The sequence below is a fragment of the Euwallacea fornicatus genome, chromosome 12, assembly GCF_040115645.1.
Source record: "Euwallacea fornicatus isolate EFF26 chromosome 12, ASM4011564v1, whole genome shotgun sequence".
Classification (NCBI taxonomy): domain Eukaryota; kingdom Metazoa; phylum Arthropoda; class Insecta; order Coleoptera; family Curculionidae; genus Euwallacea; species Euwallacea fornicatus.
In genome coordinates this window covers 4,668,937-4,682,543 of record NC_089552.1, presented here as the reverse complement: position 1 = coordinate 4,682,543, position 13,607 = coordinate 4,668,937, and the positions used below count along the sequence as shown (strand labels likewise).

At 32.3% G+C, this 13,607-nt stretch overlaps 2 protein-coding genes across 2 annotated transcripts; one reads left to right on the top strand and one right to left on the bottom strand.

The window, feature by feature from the left end:
* Positions 1-28: 28 nt before the first annotated feature.
* Positions 29-9,129, bottom strand: okr (DNA repair and recombination protein RAD54-like okr). The gene is made up of 14 exons (XM_066288481.1): positions 8,623-9,129; positions 8,349-8,561; positions 6,598-6,791; positions 5,537-5,603; positions 4,714-4,932; positions 4,055-4,248; positions 3,762-3,952; positions 3,457-3,708; positions 3,117-3,399; positions 2,682-2,803; positions 813-952; positions 629-756; positions 422-575; positions 29-331 (listed from the first exon to the last, which is right to left on the bottom strand). The coding sequence occupies exons 1-14, from the start codon at positions 8,623-8,625 to the stop codon at positions 179-181; spliced, it is 2,313 nt and encodes a 770-aa protein (XP_066144578.1). The 5' UTR covers positions 8,626-9,129; the 3' UTR covers positions 29-178.
* Positions 9,130-9,582: 453 nt separating this feature from the next.
* Positions 9,583-13,107, top strand: Alg11 (ALG11 alpha-1,2-mannosyltransferase). Its single transcript, XM_066288486.1, has 5 exons — positions 9,583-9,894; positions 10,521-10,748; positions 11,471-11,706; positions 11,861-12,078; positions 12,130-13,107. Exons 1-5 carry the CDS (start codon positions 9,872-9,874, stop codon positions 12,871-12,873), a joined length of 1,449 nt encoding a protein of 482 aa, XP_066144583.1. The 5' UTR covers positions 9,583-9,871; the 3' UTR covers positions 12,874-13,107.
* The last annotated feature ends 500 nt before the right edge of the window (positions 13,108-13,607 follow it).

Genomic DNA, 13,607 nt, shown 5'->3' with positions numbered 1-13,607 from the left:
ATCATCCCAAATTATTCTGCACAAAACGTATCATACAAAATAAGATTTATTACTTATCAAAATTTAAAGCATAGGTATTTAATTAACTTTTATCACAGGAAAATAGCAAAATAGTAAAATTTTCAATAATTAAAGAAAAACACAAACAAAGGGGTACTTAACTAACAAATAACGCATACTAATTGGAATAATCAGAATCATCGTTTTCTTTATAATCTGGATCATTTTCTTCTTCATCGTAACTTTTAACTTTTTGGACTTCCTGTTTTGCAGACTTTTGATGGAAAACGAATGAAATATATTGGCACATATCCCAAATTTGCTTCAAAACCTAAAACAATTTTAATAATCAAGAAACGATATTAAACGGATAAGTTCTAGAAAACTATTAACGCCGTAATATATAAAACAAAATTTTTACCGAATCGGCAAGTCCTTTCTTATCCCAACAGTGATACCACTGAGATAAATCTGATGTACAATCTGCATCTTCCGGCGGGTTTTTAATTGGTATTTTATTCAGGCAATTTTTACACTTTAATTTGGTATGTGTATCAGCTTCCGTATTTTCTAATCTAAAAAATTAAGTGTTTAAGATTCAATTCCAGGTATTGGAACACAAACTGACCTAAAAAGATCTCTCAACTCTGCGACACTAAAATGCCTTGCGGTCTCCTCATTCATATCCACTATTGTGGAGCTAAGCGCCTTCTTATGGGCCTGCCTTTGGAATATTTTTTCTTCAATTGTGCCGGCCTAAAAGTAACGTAAATCCAAATCTAGTTTTGATGGATGCAATATCTATATTTTACCGATAAAAATCTATAAATGTAACATGGTTTTTGTTGACCATCTCTCCAGACTCGAGCCATAGCTTGATCATCATTAGCGGGATTCCAGTCTGGATCGTACATTATGAGCCTGTTGGCACCTATTAGATTTAAGCCACAACCTAGTGAAAACAAAAAACATCAACAAATGTGATAAAAATACTTCAGAAGTTTTGTCATTGAATAATTTCGGTATTAATAGAATGAATGATCAGTTTAAATGTTTTTTTACCAAAAAAAAAAAAAATTAATAACTCTTTACATGTATCATTCACACACAAAAAAGGAAATCTTCAAAAAATGCATGTTTTATTATTTACATAACACTAAACTTAACATACGCTATCTCAAACGAGCACCTCAAGACCGGCCATTACGCCAAATGACCTTTCTAGAATATCTATACCATGTATATGCAATTTGAAAAATTAATTTAGACGGGGGGCAAGTGACCAAATTGCCAAATTTAAATAGCTTTTAAAATAGTAGTCAGTTGTTCCCAAATATACCATAACATTAAGTGGAAAAATCTATTTAAAATGAAAATTCGTATGTAATTTAAACAATTTCCATTTTAAGCAGGAATCAGTGGATCGTGACAATCGATTTTATAGGGAGATAATTGCGTTAAGTCCTTTGAAAATTTTTATCTTTCAAAAAAACAAGCCAGTTAATATAGAAAATGTATCAATCAAAAATTATGTATATGAAAGTCCTAATATTTATTTCCTGTCATCCCGCCTTTAAAAAAAAATGGGGGTAATTTTTATCTTTATTCTTGAAGCCCACTCTCATTATGTTTAAACGGATCCACTCAACGAGTCTTCCAGAAAGGCCGCTTCGATGCACAATGACCCTTGACCCAGTTTTTTTCTTATTGATGTCGTGACATCGAACATAATAATATCTAGATTTGTTTTTCTCTTCCTTTAACAATTGAAGGCCAATACCTTCAATTTCACGAACGGCCTGAAATCATTCATTTATTGCCGCCACTTCGCAGTAACCTAACAAACCCTATTACTGCCACTGCTTCTACTACTCTTTCAGTTCATATCCTCCTGATTCGAGTAGCTCTAATAGCTTACTGTTTAGGTGTTCGCTGAACTTTGTACCAGCTTTGGTGAAGGCTGATTCCTTATTTTCGGCTAGTATATGCCAGAGATAAATCTCTTTTTCTCGAGCCGATATTCACCAAAGCAGAACACTGCACGGCGATATACGAGATAACCCAGTTCGAAGCAATGCATGAATTTCGAGGAAGTCGGTAGGGCCTTGATTATTGGCGATTTGTGATTTTACATCATTATTTTACGTACAAATTTAGAAATGAAAAATTAAATGTTGACGAATTTTATGACATATCAAATAAATATGAAGAACGCCTGGTGGACTATAAACGATGCACCAGGTCACAGTTGCCACTCTACCTGCTAAACACGTTTTCTGATATAATGAAATTTGAATAGACACTTGATCCCTTTTTGTGTTAAATTTTGAGTATGATTGATTTGACTTATACACACATACCTATAAATTATTCTTAAATTTGCTATATATTTATTTTTAGAAAGCTACATGCTCTCTTGATAAAACGTATATGAAATGTGAGATGGTGTGCCGTGAGATGAACCTTACATTGTGCATTCATCTATTTTATTAAATCTTGAATGTTAAATTTATTTTGTTAAAATGCTCATTGTTGAAATAAGGCTGAATTCGTAAAAATAGTAAATAACTTAACAACTTTTATCTCAAGCTACTGAAACTTTGAAATTTAATTTTTTTCAAATTATGACTTTAAAGGCTCTCATTATCTTGTTTAATAAACTATAATAATGAACTACTCACCTCCTGCTTTGGAACTCAGCATGAAAATGAAATCTTTAGACTCAGGATTGTTGAAATTTTCTACGATCTTGGCACGTTTCTTGATGGTCATTGTACCATCTAGCCTAACATACTGATAACCCCTAAGGATGATAAAGCAAATTTTGGATTAATTCACTGATTTCAACAGATAAGACATTTTACTTATTAATATATATCATAAAGTTACAAAGCCAAAGCCACAAATGGGAAAATGAAACTTTAGTATACTTGACTCTTATTTCACCATTATCATATTGGTTCCATGTGCGAAATGGCGATTACAGTGTATATCACTTAAAAGTGTAACGATGTATACAAAGATAGAGCGGTTACTTATTAGTGAGGCATATTTAGGGAACACCTAGTATATATATTTATTTCACTTACATTTAGGAGCAAATTACTAAATATTACCTTCGTCTCCATAATTTCTCAAACAAATCCAACGTTTGAGTCCAGTTTGATACTATCACGACTTTATCATTATAATTTGCTTTCAAATCAGCCAAGAAACAATCCAAAACCAACATCTTTGAAGATAGTTCAGGCCTTACATCCATTTCTCCTTTTTGAGGAGGTAAAATATTCTTAGACTTTTCAAAACCCTCTCCGCCTTCTAGAATCTTATCCAGTATTAAATCTGGATGATTGCATAATTTTTTTAAAGTCGTGATGCTGGCTAATGAACTAGTACCACCTGAAAGTCAATTGTATCAAATATGATTAAATGAGGATAAAATTTGAGGTGTCACACCGGTATGTCTGTCACCACATTCACTGTCAACAATACTGCGCTTAATCGCTTCAGAATTAACATAATTTAAATATAATTGTTTTTGATAAGGAGTTAGTTGACAAATCACGATCATCTCAAATTTCACGGGCAAATATTTCGTTAAAAGTGCAGATGTGCGCCTAATGAGACACTTATTTACTATGTTTGTTAATTCGGTGATTTTTTCCACGGCCTTACTTCGTTCGGCAGGTGTGGCCGTCGAGTCTTGACCTGCAAAAATATTCTGATGAGTATCATCTTATATTGGAAAACTTGAGTTTTACCTCTCAAAATGATATTTTCGTATTTCTTTTTAAATTCGCTAGAAGTGCCTAAAAGACCCTCATTAACGAAATGAATTAAGCTAAAGTATTCTAAGAGATCGTTCTGAATGGGAGTACCACTGAGAAGAACTCTTCGTTTGGCATTTAGTCCCATTAGCGCCCTGTACGTTTGATTCTCGCAATTCTTCAATCTAAACACTTTCTCTCAATTAAAAATAAAAACTATACGTCACTTAGGCGTTGAGATGTCTTGATGATTTTCTTTAGGTTTGTTTCAAAATGTAGGTACTTGCCTATGGCCTTCATCGCACAAAACTAAACCAATTTCGCTGCTGTGCAAAATTGAAGCCTGCATTCGGAATGTCTCGTAAGAGATTATCAAGACCGGTATGGCCATTCTGCCTTGTCCTTGCATAAATTGAGTAACTTTTTTTTTTACTTCAGCTCCGCCATCTATCATTAATGCCGGTAATCGACCGTTAAGCCACTGAAATGGTGAGTCACAATTTTATGGAGTAAAATAAAGGTGTTAATGTGATCATGTTAGGAACTTTGTGGATGAGAAAAATCTAAAGAACCAAACGTTCGCAAGCGTTTCTTTTTCATAATACAGGAAGTTAAAGGTTAAAAGTTATTTACATTCTTTTAAATTCTAAGCATTTTCGGTACTCTGCTTATTTTGGAAATTCTAAACAATCCTTGAATATTCATTTAATGCAGTGATATCCCAAAAATCGCTGAAATATTTTTTAACACGGCGTGAACTTATAACTAATTTGTGCATGATCCAAAAAAGCTGATCATGTCATAGAAACGATTTCCTTTTTTACGAAGTAATCTACTTTTGAGTGTATTCCAAATTAAACCCTCCTATTTTTAATTTTAATTTCCCTGCATTAACATTTAATTCACAATAATTTAATATTTCTCTTTAAATAACATTCGTGCATACCTTATTTATTTCATTAAACCAATTTTTCACAAGACTACTGGGACACACAATTATCCCTTTATTTATAGTAGGCTTGGCTTCAGGACCCTGCCTGACCAATGTCCACAAAAGAGTAATACATTGCAACGTTTTTCCTAAACCCATTTCATCAGCCATTATACAACCATATGAGTCAGGAATTTGGATGCCGGTGACACAATCATACATAAACTTCACACCCTAAAAATTAAATAATAATATATGAAATATGTATAGCAAAAAAGTCGTTCTCAATCTCATAAGATCGCTTTTTATAGAACTGTGTAAAAGGTAATAAAGTTCGCTGAGAAACAACAAACTTTTTAAACTGTACCTACTCTCCCAGTTTCCAGTTGAGCATCCACCAAACTCTCGCTCAACCTGCAGTTAAACTGGTGAATATTGAAATATATCAACGTTATATCTAACTGTAACTAGCTTAATCTTTGATTAAAATTTAAAATTGAAACATCATAGATATCCTATAGAACTTGAGCGGAAGACCATTATAATGTAAACAGTATTCAAAATGTATGTTTCTTACATTATTTGAATACAATTTTATTATCTAATATGTAGCTAAATCAACACATTCCAATGTCGGACTCTGTTTTTACATTACTCTTTCATTATTTAATACGAATGTTCATATAACTGGGATTTATGATACGTTTGCAAACCTTTGGACACTGACTACTTACAATGTGATATATACATATTTTTAGTATATCGCAAATTTCTCCTTAAATAACAGTAACATTACCACTCTTAACATAAAAAATATATAATAAATAAATATACTCGCCTCTCTCTGATGTGGTCTCAAAATATTCCCTAATGCAGGATCGACCACGACATGTACTCGTATATCTCTACAAAAATGTTTAGGTAAATTTATTATGAATATATTGAGTGGTTTAAAAAGGTTTTGTCAAGGTTGAGAAGATTATACGGAACATTCTGATGAACAATTTTTGCAGAGAAACTTCTAGTCAAAAATGAACCGTTTTGGCTCTAGAAGCATTTTTGTTCAAAAACGTAATTTTAGTTCGTTGACACTAAAAGACTTCCATATTAATTCATTTCTATTAAAAATAAACCACAAAAATTATTATTATCAAATTAACAAAATAACGTCTCCCAACCAGGTTCTATAAATATCTCTTTTGAATCACTGAATCATGCACCCGTTGTAACAAATGTAGATCTTTCTGCACGAAAAGGACTGTCATTACTCATCTTGACAATTTCTCTTGAGTAACTATATAACTTTCATGCACCAAGAAGTTGATGTGTTCCTAGAGACTAAAATCCAACGGACTTAAATTGGGACTTTGCACGAGCCTCTGGTACATCTACTCTTTCCGATCCACCGCCCATAAAAATGTTAGTTTAGGTGATCCGACAGTATAGGCAGAATATGCAGATGCATTATCATATTGAAACTATATTCTATGCTGTGCACCATTAAGAACACGTGCATAATCCAACAACTCAGGAAGTTAAAGAAACGAAAAAGTGTTTATTTTTTCGTTTTATTCCATCCACTTAAATTGAATGTCGAAATCTTTTGAACAAAAACGACTATAGAGTCAAAACGGCTCATTTTTGACTAGGGTTTTGTAGGTAAAAATTGTTCACTGCAATGTTCCTTCTAACCTCCCTAAACTTTGGGCAATTTTTTTGGAACGCCTTGTACGCATATAAAAAAATTAATATTTTTAAAAAATTGCCAGAAATACTGCTAGTTATGAACGCAAGTTAATTTAGCGTGAGATGTAGGATCAATAAATGAAGATTACGTATTTTAAATTCGTATTGCAAGGCCTATTATCTTAAGTAAAATATAGCATAAACTTTACTAACTTGTCATTCTTTAATTTATCATGTTGCGTTTGAACTGGTGGAGTATACAACACTAGTGCATTTGGCATATTAGGGTCATACAGTGCCCTTTTTGGCTGAGCTCGCCTAATTCCTAAGTTTTTGGTTGTTTGCAAACCTTCATAATTAGGTATCGGGCATAAAAATGGCTTTGAAAGCTTTTGTATGAGTTCTTCCTAAAAAATTAAAAAAAAAACTGATATGTGTATTGCAGGAGAACACTGCAATGTTGAAGTCCCAAAGAAAATAAGACCGTTCTACTGGCATTTTGGGTAAGAAATTGCAGTCACACCACTCTGCCATTTCATTCACTCTAGTTATGCATGACCCTGCTAAATCATTTATGATAGAACAAACCAAAATAGCTGATTGTCGTACACATGGCAGAATCTAAAGCAGATTTCTGTAGTGGTTGATATCAGTTAACTCTGATAGGTGATGGTTCTTATTTTGTGTTATATAAACAGTCTGATGTCTACATGCTGAATGTAATTCAGCACAATTCAAACATTTACCTCTTAGTCTATAATAGTTTAATCTCTACAACTGATGATCAATTCAATATAAAACATTAAACAGATGAACTGCCCACTTTGTAACCAAGGTTATCTTACAATATACAGGGTGAGTCAGGAGGATCGTGCCAAACTTCAGGAGCGTGTTGTACATGAAAAATAAATGTAAAAAAACTCAAATGTTGTTATCCGATTTTCGTTTGTTTACAAGTTATAGCGTAAATAAAATTAAAACATAAAATTAAAAAAATTTATAAATTTCATAAGAAATTCCATAAATTAATATGTTGGATTGGTCCTGGTGGCCCTATTAGTTGGCCTCCAAGGTCTCCAGACCTCACACCACTAGACTATTGTTTGTGGGGTTGGTTTAAAACTGAAGTGTACAGTGTAAAAGTGGACACTCAAGATGCACTAATTCAACACATTAGAAATGCTGCAGCTCCTATTAAAGGAAGACATGAAACAATCAGGAGCGCAACGAATGCTCTTCATAGACGAAGCTGAAAATGTTTAGAAGTTAATGGCAATATTTTTGAACATTTACTATGATATCCAAATATTAATTTATAGAATTTCTTATGAAATTTATTGATTTTTTTAATTTTATGTTTTAATTTTATTTACGCTATAACTTGCAAACAAACGAAAATCGGATAACAACATTTGTATTTTTTTACATATATTTTTCATGTACAACACGCTCCTGAAGTTTGGCACGATCTTCCTGACTCACCCTGTATATTTGTATATTCACCCAATTTATAAATCTGATTTGAAGTAATGTGCAATATAAATGCTAAAGAATCAATCATGAATGTTAAACCTTCTTATGTCATAATATTATCTCTTACTGTTTATATTACTAAGACAGTAAATCTTGCTTAATGCTGAACTTAACCCATAAGATGCAACATTAAGATGTAAGATAAGTTAATATAAAATGACACTTCACAATACTGATGTCTATATAATACAAAAATCTTAATGATATATCTTATAGCTCATGACAAACTATGAATCCATCTTGCATATTTCAAATGACAACTATTAGACAGCTGATGATTATTGCCAAGAGGATCGCTGATCATCTCCTAATAAGACACCAGAGCGAACAAAAATTTCAATACTTAGAGTTAACTTCACATCAGGTTAATACTTTAGACTGACTATACAAATAATTTATTTCACATGGTTGGTGTTATTAAAGAGACTTACATGATTTGAAACATATACAATTTCTTTATTTTCCTTATTAACACTTGCCAGTGGTCTTCTTAACTTAGCTTTAGGATTGTCATTTGAAAATTCTTTTGTTCTTTTCACTGATCCAGTTAAAGGTGAAGAAAATGGTTTTAAGGCAGTGGACACCGTATTTGAAGTTTGAGAAGGTGAGCCCTTGCCTTTTTGACTTGGGGCGAAACTTCGTCTCTGAAATGTATACTCTTTTGAGCCAAGAAACTCAGAGAGGGTGAAGTGAAATATTATATACCATTTTAAATTGAAATTCGTAGGTGGGTGTAAAGGGGCAAGGTATGATAAATTAAATAACTCCTAACTGGTCAACTTAGGCACCATTTAAACACATTTTTATAACATAAAACAAATAGAAACTCTTTAAAAAAATACGCTAAATATAACAATTTTAAATTAAGTTTCCTGTTTACATTTACATCTCTGGCCCAAATTTAACGTCCCGCTTTTTTTTATTAGTTTGAGGTTAAATATATATAAATAAATAATGACATCAATCATTATGATGAAGTTGGTTATCATTTATTATTATCACTAATATGTTGTGTGGTCGTACTGACACTTGATTTGATCAGTGATAGCGATGAAATTTCCATAAAATGAAAAATGACTTAAATTGAACTAGTTCTTCCGTTTCGCATGCTGTTAAAGCTGACGAGAGCGATATTTAAAAAAAAATTAGCGTTTGTGGTGAATCGTAAACGCAGGTCCCATTCACTATCCCAGTTTTACACTCTTCATCGTAAATACCCTATGTTTACGATTTACCGTCTACTCTAAGGGGATAGAAAACTCTGATAACTTATGACTAAAAAGTCTCGCCTTCGACGTACATCTATTTTCCAAGAATTGCGTAATATCTTGTAACGAGCATCCAAGAATGATTGTCAGTAGCGATACGTATTATAAAATTGCTAACAAAATAACCGGGTTGCGCAGATTAAAACATATTTAGTTACACATGATATACAATACCACTTAAATAAAATAAAAAATTGTAAATTTTATAAATATATAAAATTAAAAAAGCAATAATCGATTATTTATTTCACCAAACTGCTTTTAATATTGTTGCTAGCACATTATCACGAACACACACATATCAAGAACTTTTGTCACACTCACACTAGTGTCCTCGAATGACTGAACGTACCCCTTAGTCATGAGGTTACTGCTACAACTAATCTGTCAATGTCATTGTTAACAGTATGAGAGTCAGAACTACGAACTAAAAGGTTATTTTAAAAAATTAAAAAATAATAAGAAAAACATTCATTAAAACAATTCCTAAAAAGAACTAAAACGCTTTGGGATAATTTAAATTTTTGTCAAAAAAAAGAGAATAAATTTCTTCTGTTCAAATAGGTGATGGTTCTAATGAGCTATTTAAAATGTGGTAATTGCCACTTGGGATTTATTACTGTATATTAGTTTTAATATACTTGAAAGTATTCTTGCAAAGATTCCTCTTATCAAGTATCCACATCATGTCCCCAATTATTAGCTTTTTGTAAGTATATGTGTATTTAATAACATATGGAAAGTAGTGAGAAATACATTTTGAAGTATTAGCTGTATTTACATTTTTATTCAACTGGATATGCCAAAGAAACTTAGATATAATTATTATAACTTCCTCCTCATCCTGATAAATTCACATATTTTACATTGATTAAAATTAGGTCTTACTAATACTGAATAGATACTGTTTATTGCTTACAGAGCTCCAAATTTTCTTTGCAAGTATGGGGATCTTAGTTACTATAAGAAATAAAGGGTTTTGAAATAATCCAAATGGGAAAAGATTAATCTATTTTTTTTAATTCATAACTTTTAGCCTCATTCATACTCTTTCTTGTTTTACTTTTTAAAATTTGTCTATGTAGTTTTAACTACATTCTATGCACTGAATTTTAAACTATGCAGTAGTTTTTTCTCTAGGAAAAGTTACTGTTAAATAGGTCTTTTAAAACTATCCCTGGTTAATCAATGCTCTATTGCTCATGTTAACTCAGCTCACCATTCATGTAGCATAAATTTGGCAGATACTATAAATCTGTAGTAATCCATTATGCAACATATCCTATTTACATTTCAAAATGCAAACATATTTTGATGGGTACCAATTATTTTCAGGTTCTCCCTAGCAGTTACCATAAAACTGGCTCTTGCTGCCTGCCTGTTTTTGGTCTTAGCATCCACAATAGTACTACCATTAACATACTATTACTTTAAGTACACTTTTAAGTCAGAAAAACTGAAGAGAGGGGATCAGCTGAGTGTGGGAATTTTTCATCCTTACGCTAATGCTGGTGGAGGAGGAGAAAAGGTGTTATGGGTTGCATTAAGGGCTTTATTAGAAAAGTATGTAACTACTTATGCTTTCTGAGTCACAACAGGAAGTGAAAAAAGCACGTAACATATTACTTTTTTCCACTAATGACTTTAAAAGACTTAATTTTTGAATTTATCACTTGGAACAACATAGTATTTCACTATTGTACAAAAATCGTCTACAGTATACTAAAGGATTGTTTTTTGAGCTTATTAATAAATACCTCAGTTATTTAAAGAGGCATAAGGTTGGTCCATATAGAATCAAATAGAAGTTGCACAAACTAGTACTGATTTGGGATTTGCTTTCAGATTTGAAAAATTCCGAATATTTCTCGCAATAGTTTTGAAATATCCAACTTATACTTATTGTAGAAAGATGAATTTAGGACTTTCATAAGATACTTTTGATATGAAATCTAAATATCTTGTTAAATTTTTTCCATTAGGTAAAATGGAAATTTTACTGACAAAAATGATGGAACTAAAATATCTATGCTTATGGTCAAGAAATAGCTTGTAAAAACTGCGGTTGCAAAATGCAGGTGACTATCACACCATAGAATCTTCAGTTATGTGCTAATTTTTAAACTTAATGTTAAGGTCATAATGATGTACTTCAGAACCTTGGTGGTTAATGTACTATTCCATAGCAATCTGAATTCTTTTAAGCATTACACATTTTTCAGTAAAATTTCACTTTTCATGTAAGAGCAAAGCCTTTTTTTATTCTACATGTTTTTATATTACAGATATCCTCAAGCTATATTTTATATTTATACTGGAGATATTGAATTTTCCCCATTAGAAATTAAAAGAAAAGTGAAAAATTCGTTGAATGTAGAAATAAATTCAGATCGAGTGAAATTTGTGTATCTAACGAAAAGAAAATGGGTTGAAGCCTGCATGTATCCCATTTTTACATTACTGGGTCAAATTTTAGGATCTGTCTACTTGAGTCTTGAAGCCATAAGCAAAGTAAATCCAGGTATCTATGATTAGCAATTATATTAGTTATATTAAAACTTTTTTGCCTTTGATCACATGTTATATCCATGGCCAGCACATTTATCAGAGTTATATCTTTAGCATATTCCAACATAACTATTCTGATAAATTCTTACTGAATCTTATTATTGCAGATATTTTTATCGACACTACTGGGTTCACATTCTCCTTGCCATTGTTTAAGTTTCTGGGAGGATGTAAAACAGGCTGTTACGTTCATTATCCAATTATCACCAAAGATATGCTTAGGAGAGTACAAAGCAGGAGAAGTATGTACAATAATAGGAACTTTATTGTAAAAAGTTCTACTTTAACCTACACAAAACTGATTTATTATCATTTTATTGCTTGGGTAAGTTTATGATGTTTTTTCTGCGTATACAGTCTAGTATGAGAATTTTAGTTGTATGATCTTGCTGGGAACTGCTCCGATGCCACAATAGTCAATTCAACCTTTACGTTAGAAAATCTTCAAATTCTATGGAACACACCAATGTCTCTAGTTTATCCCCCATGTGAAGTAGAACACTTGAAAAAGATCCAAAGAAATCCTGAAAAGCCGACAAAAATACGCATTTTAAGTTTGGCTCAATTTAGACCCGAGAAGGACCATCCGTTGCAACTACAAGCACTCTATGAACTTAGGGAAATCGTGCCCGATAATGTCTTCGACAACGTCACTTTAGTCCTCTGCGGTGGCTGTCGCAACCAAGGAGACTCTGAGAGAATTAAAGACTTGCAAGACCTTTCCAAACATTTATCGTTAGAAAATAACGTCGAATTTAGAGTGAACATTCCTTATAGTGAGCTTCTTGACGAGTTTAGCAAGGCGTATATAGGGATTCATACAATGCTAGACGAGCATTTTGGTATAAGCGTGGTTGAGCAAATGGCAGCTGGTCTGATAATGGCGGCTCATAAATCTGGAGGACCTCTGCTTGATATTATAGAGACGTCCGAGGGTTCCAGATTGGGGTTCTTGGCGAATACTGCTGATGAATTTGCACATATACTTAAATGGATCATAGAAGCGAGAGAGGTAGAAATAGTGGATATCAGGGAGAAAGCACGGGCTAGTTGTGAAAGATTTAGCGTGAAAAAATTCGAGGACGACTTTTTGAGAGCCATTGAACCGATTTTTAAGTAGACTTTGTAAGAAACGTGTGAAGTGCTACTGACAATGTGGACGGGCATTCAAAATTTGAAACTTCTAAATGAAAGCTCCTCCGTACTGAAACAGAAATATATTTTTATATGTTTACTTAAGGCATTGTCATATTATTAAGTTGAATACATATTTCTGTTATGTTTTTGTTTGACAATTAATAGTCTGTACACTAATTATTATCAATGCATTAAAACAAAGTATTTGTCTAGTAAAGTTATATTGTTTTTTTAATGTTCCGTAAGTGCGAAATTCAAAAATGTATTACATTTCTGTAAAGATGAATCAGTTTTAACCGATTATTCAGAGTATCACCACCATAAGAACTTTGCAGATATGCCCATTATCCAACAATACTAATGCGTGCAATCGCGAACAGTAAGACACTTGACAGGAGTCGAACACAACTTCGAAAATTTCTTGGTCTAAAACCCATGAAAAAAGTGGTTTTAAAATGTGAGACTTGTGAATACAACGAAAAACCAGTGGCGTGCATAACAATTTTGCATACAAAACTAAGTAAAAATTAATTGCACTGATTTCAAGGAGATTTAGTTTCGCAGTAGGCATACGATACAGCTTTGACATGTCGCGGTCAAAACACAAATGAGACAACTTTGATTTTTTGGGTAAAAAATTTTCATGATGTATAGTCCATAGTATTTTTTGAACCCAAAAAATCGAAGTTTTCTGATTAGAGTTTTGATCGAGGCATG

Excerpts from the sequence above, each read along its gene's own strand:
- okr (XM_066288481.1), bottom strand. Across the intron at positions 5,604-6,597 it reads GATAAATTAAAGAATGACAA|AGATATACGAGTACATGTCG; the intron begins GTTAGTAAAGTT and ends ACATTTTTGTAG. Across the intron at positions 3,953-4,054 it reads TTGTGCGATGAAGGCCATAG|ATTGAAGAATTGCGAGAATC; the intron begins GCAAGTACCTAC and ends GAAAGTGTTTAG.
- Alg11 (XM_066288486.1), top strand. The coding sequence starts at position 9,872 with ATGTCCCCAATTATTAGCTTTTT. Across the intron at positions 10,749-11,470 it reads TTAAGGGCTTTATTAGAAAA|ATATCCTCAAGCTATATTTT; the intron begins GTATGTAACTAC and ends TTTATATTACAG. Across the intron at positions 11,707-11,860 it reads CATAAGCAAAGTAAATCCAG|ATATTTTTATCGACACTACT; the intron begins GTATCTATGATT and ends TTATTATTGCAG.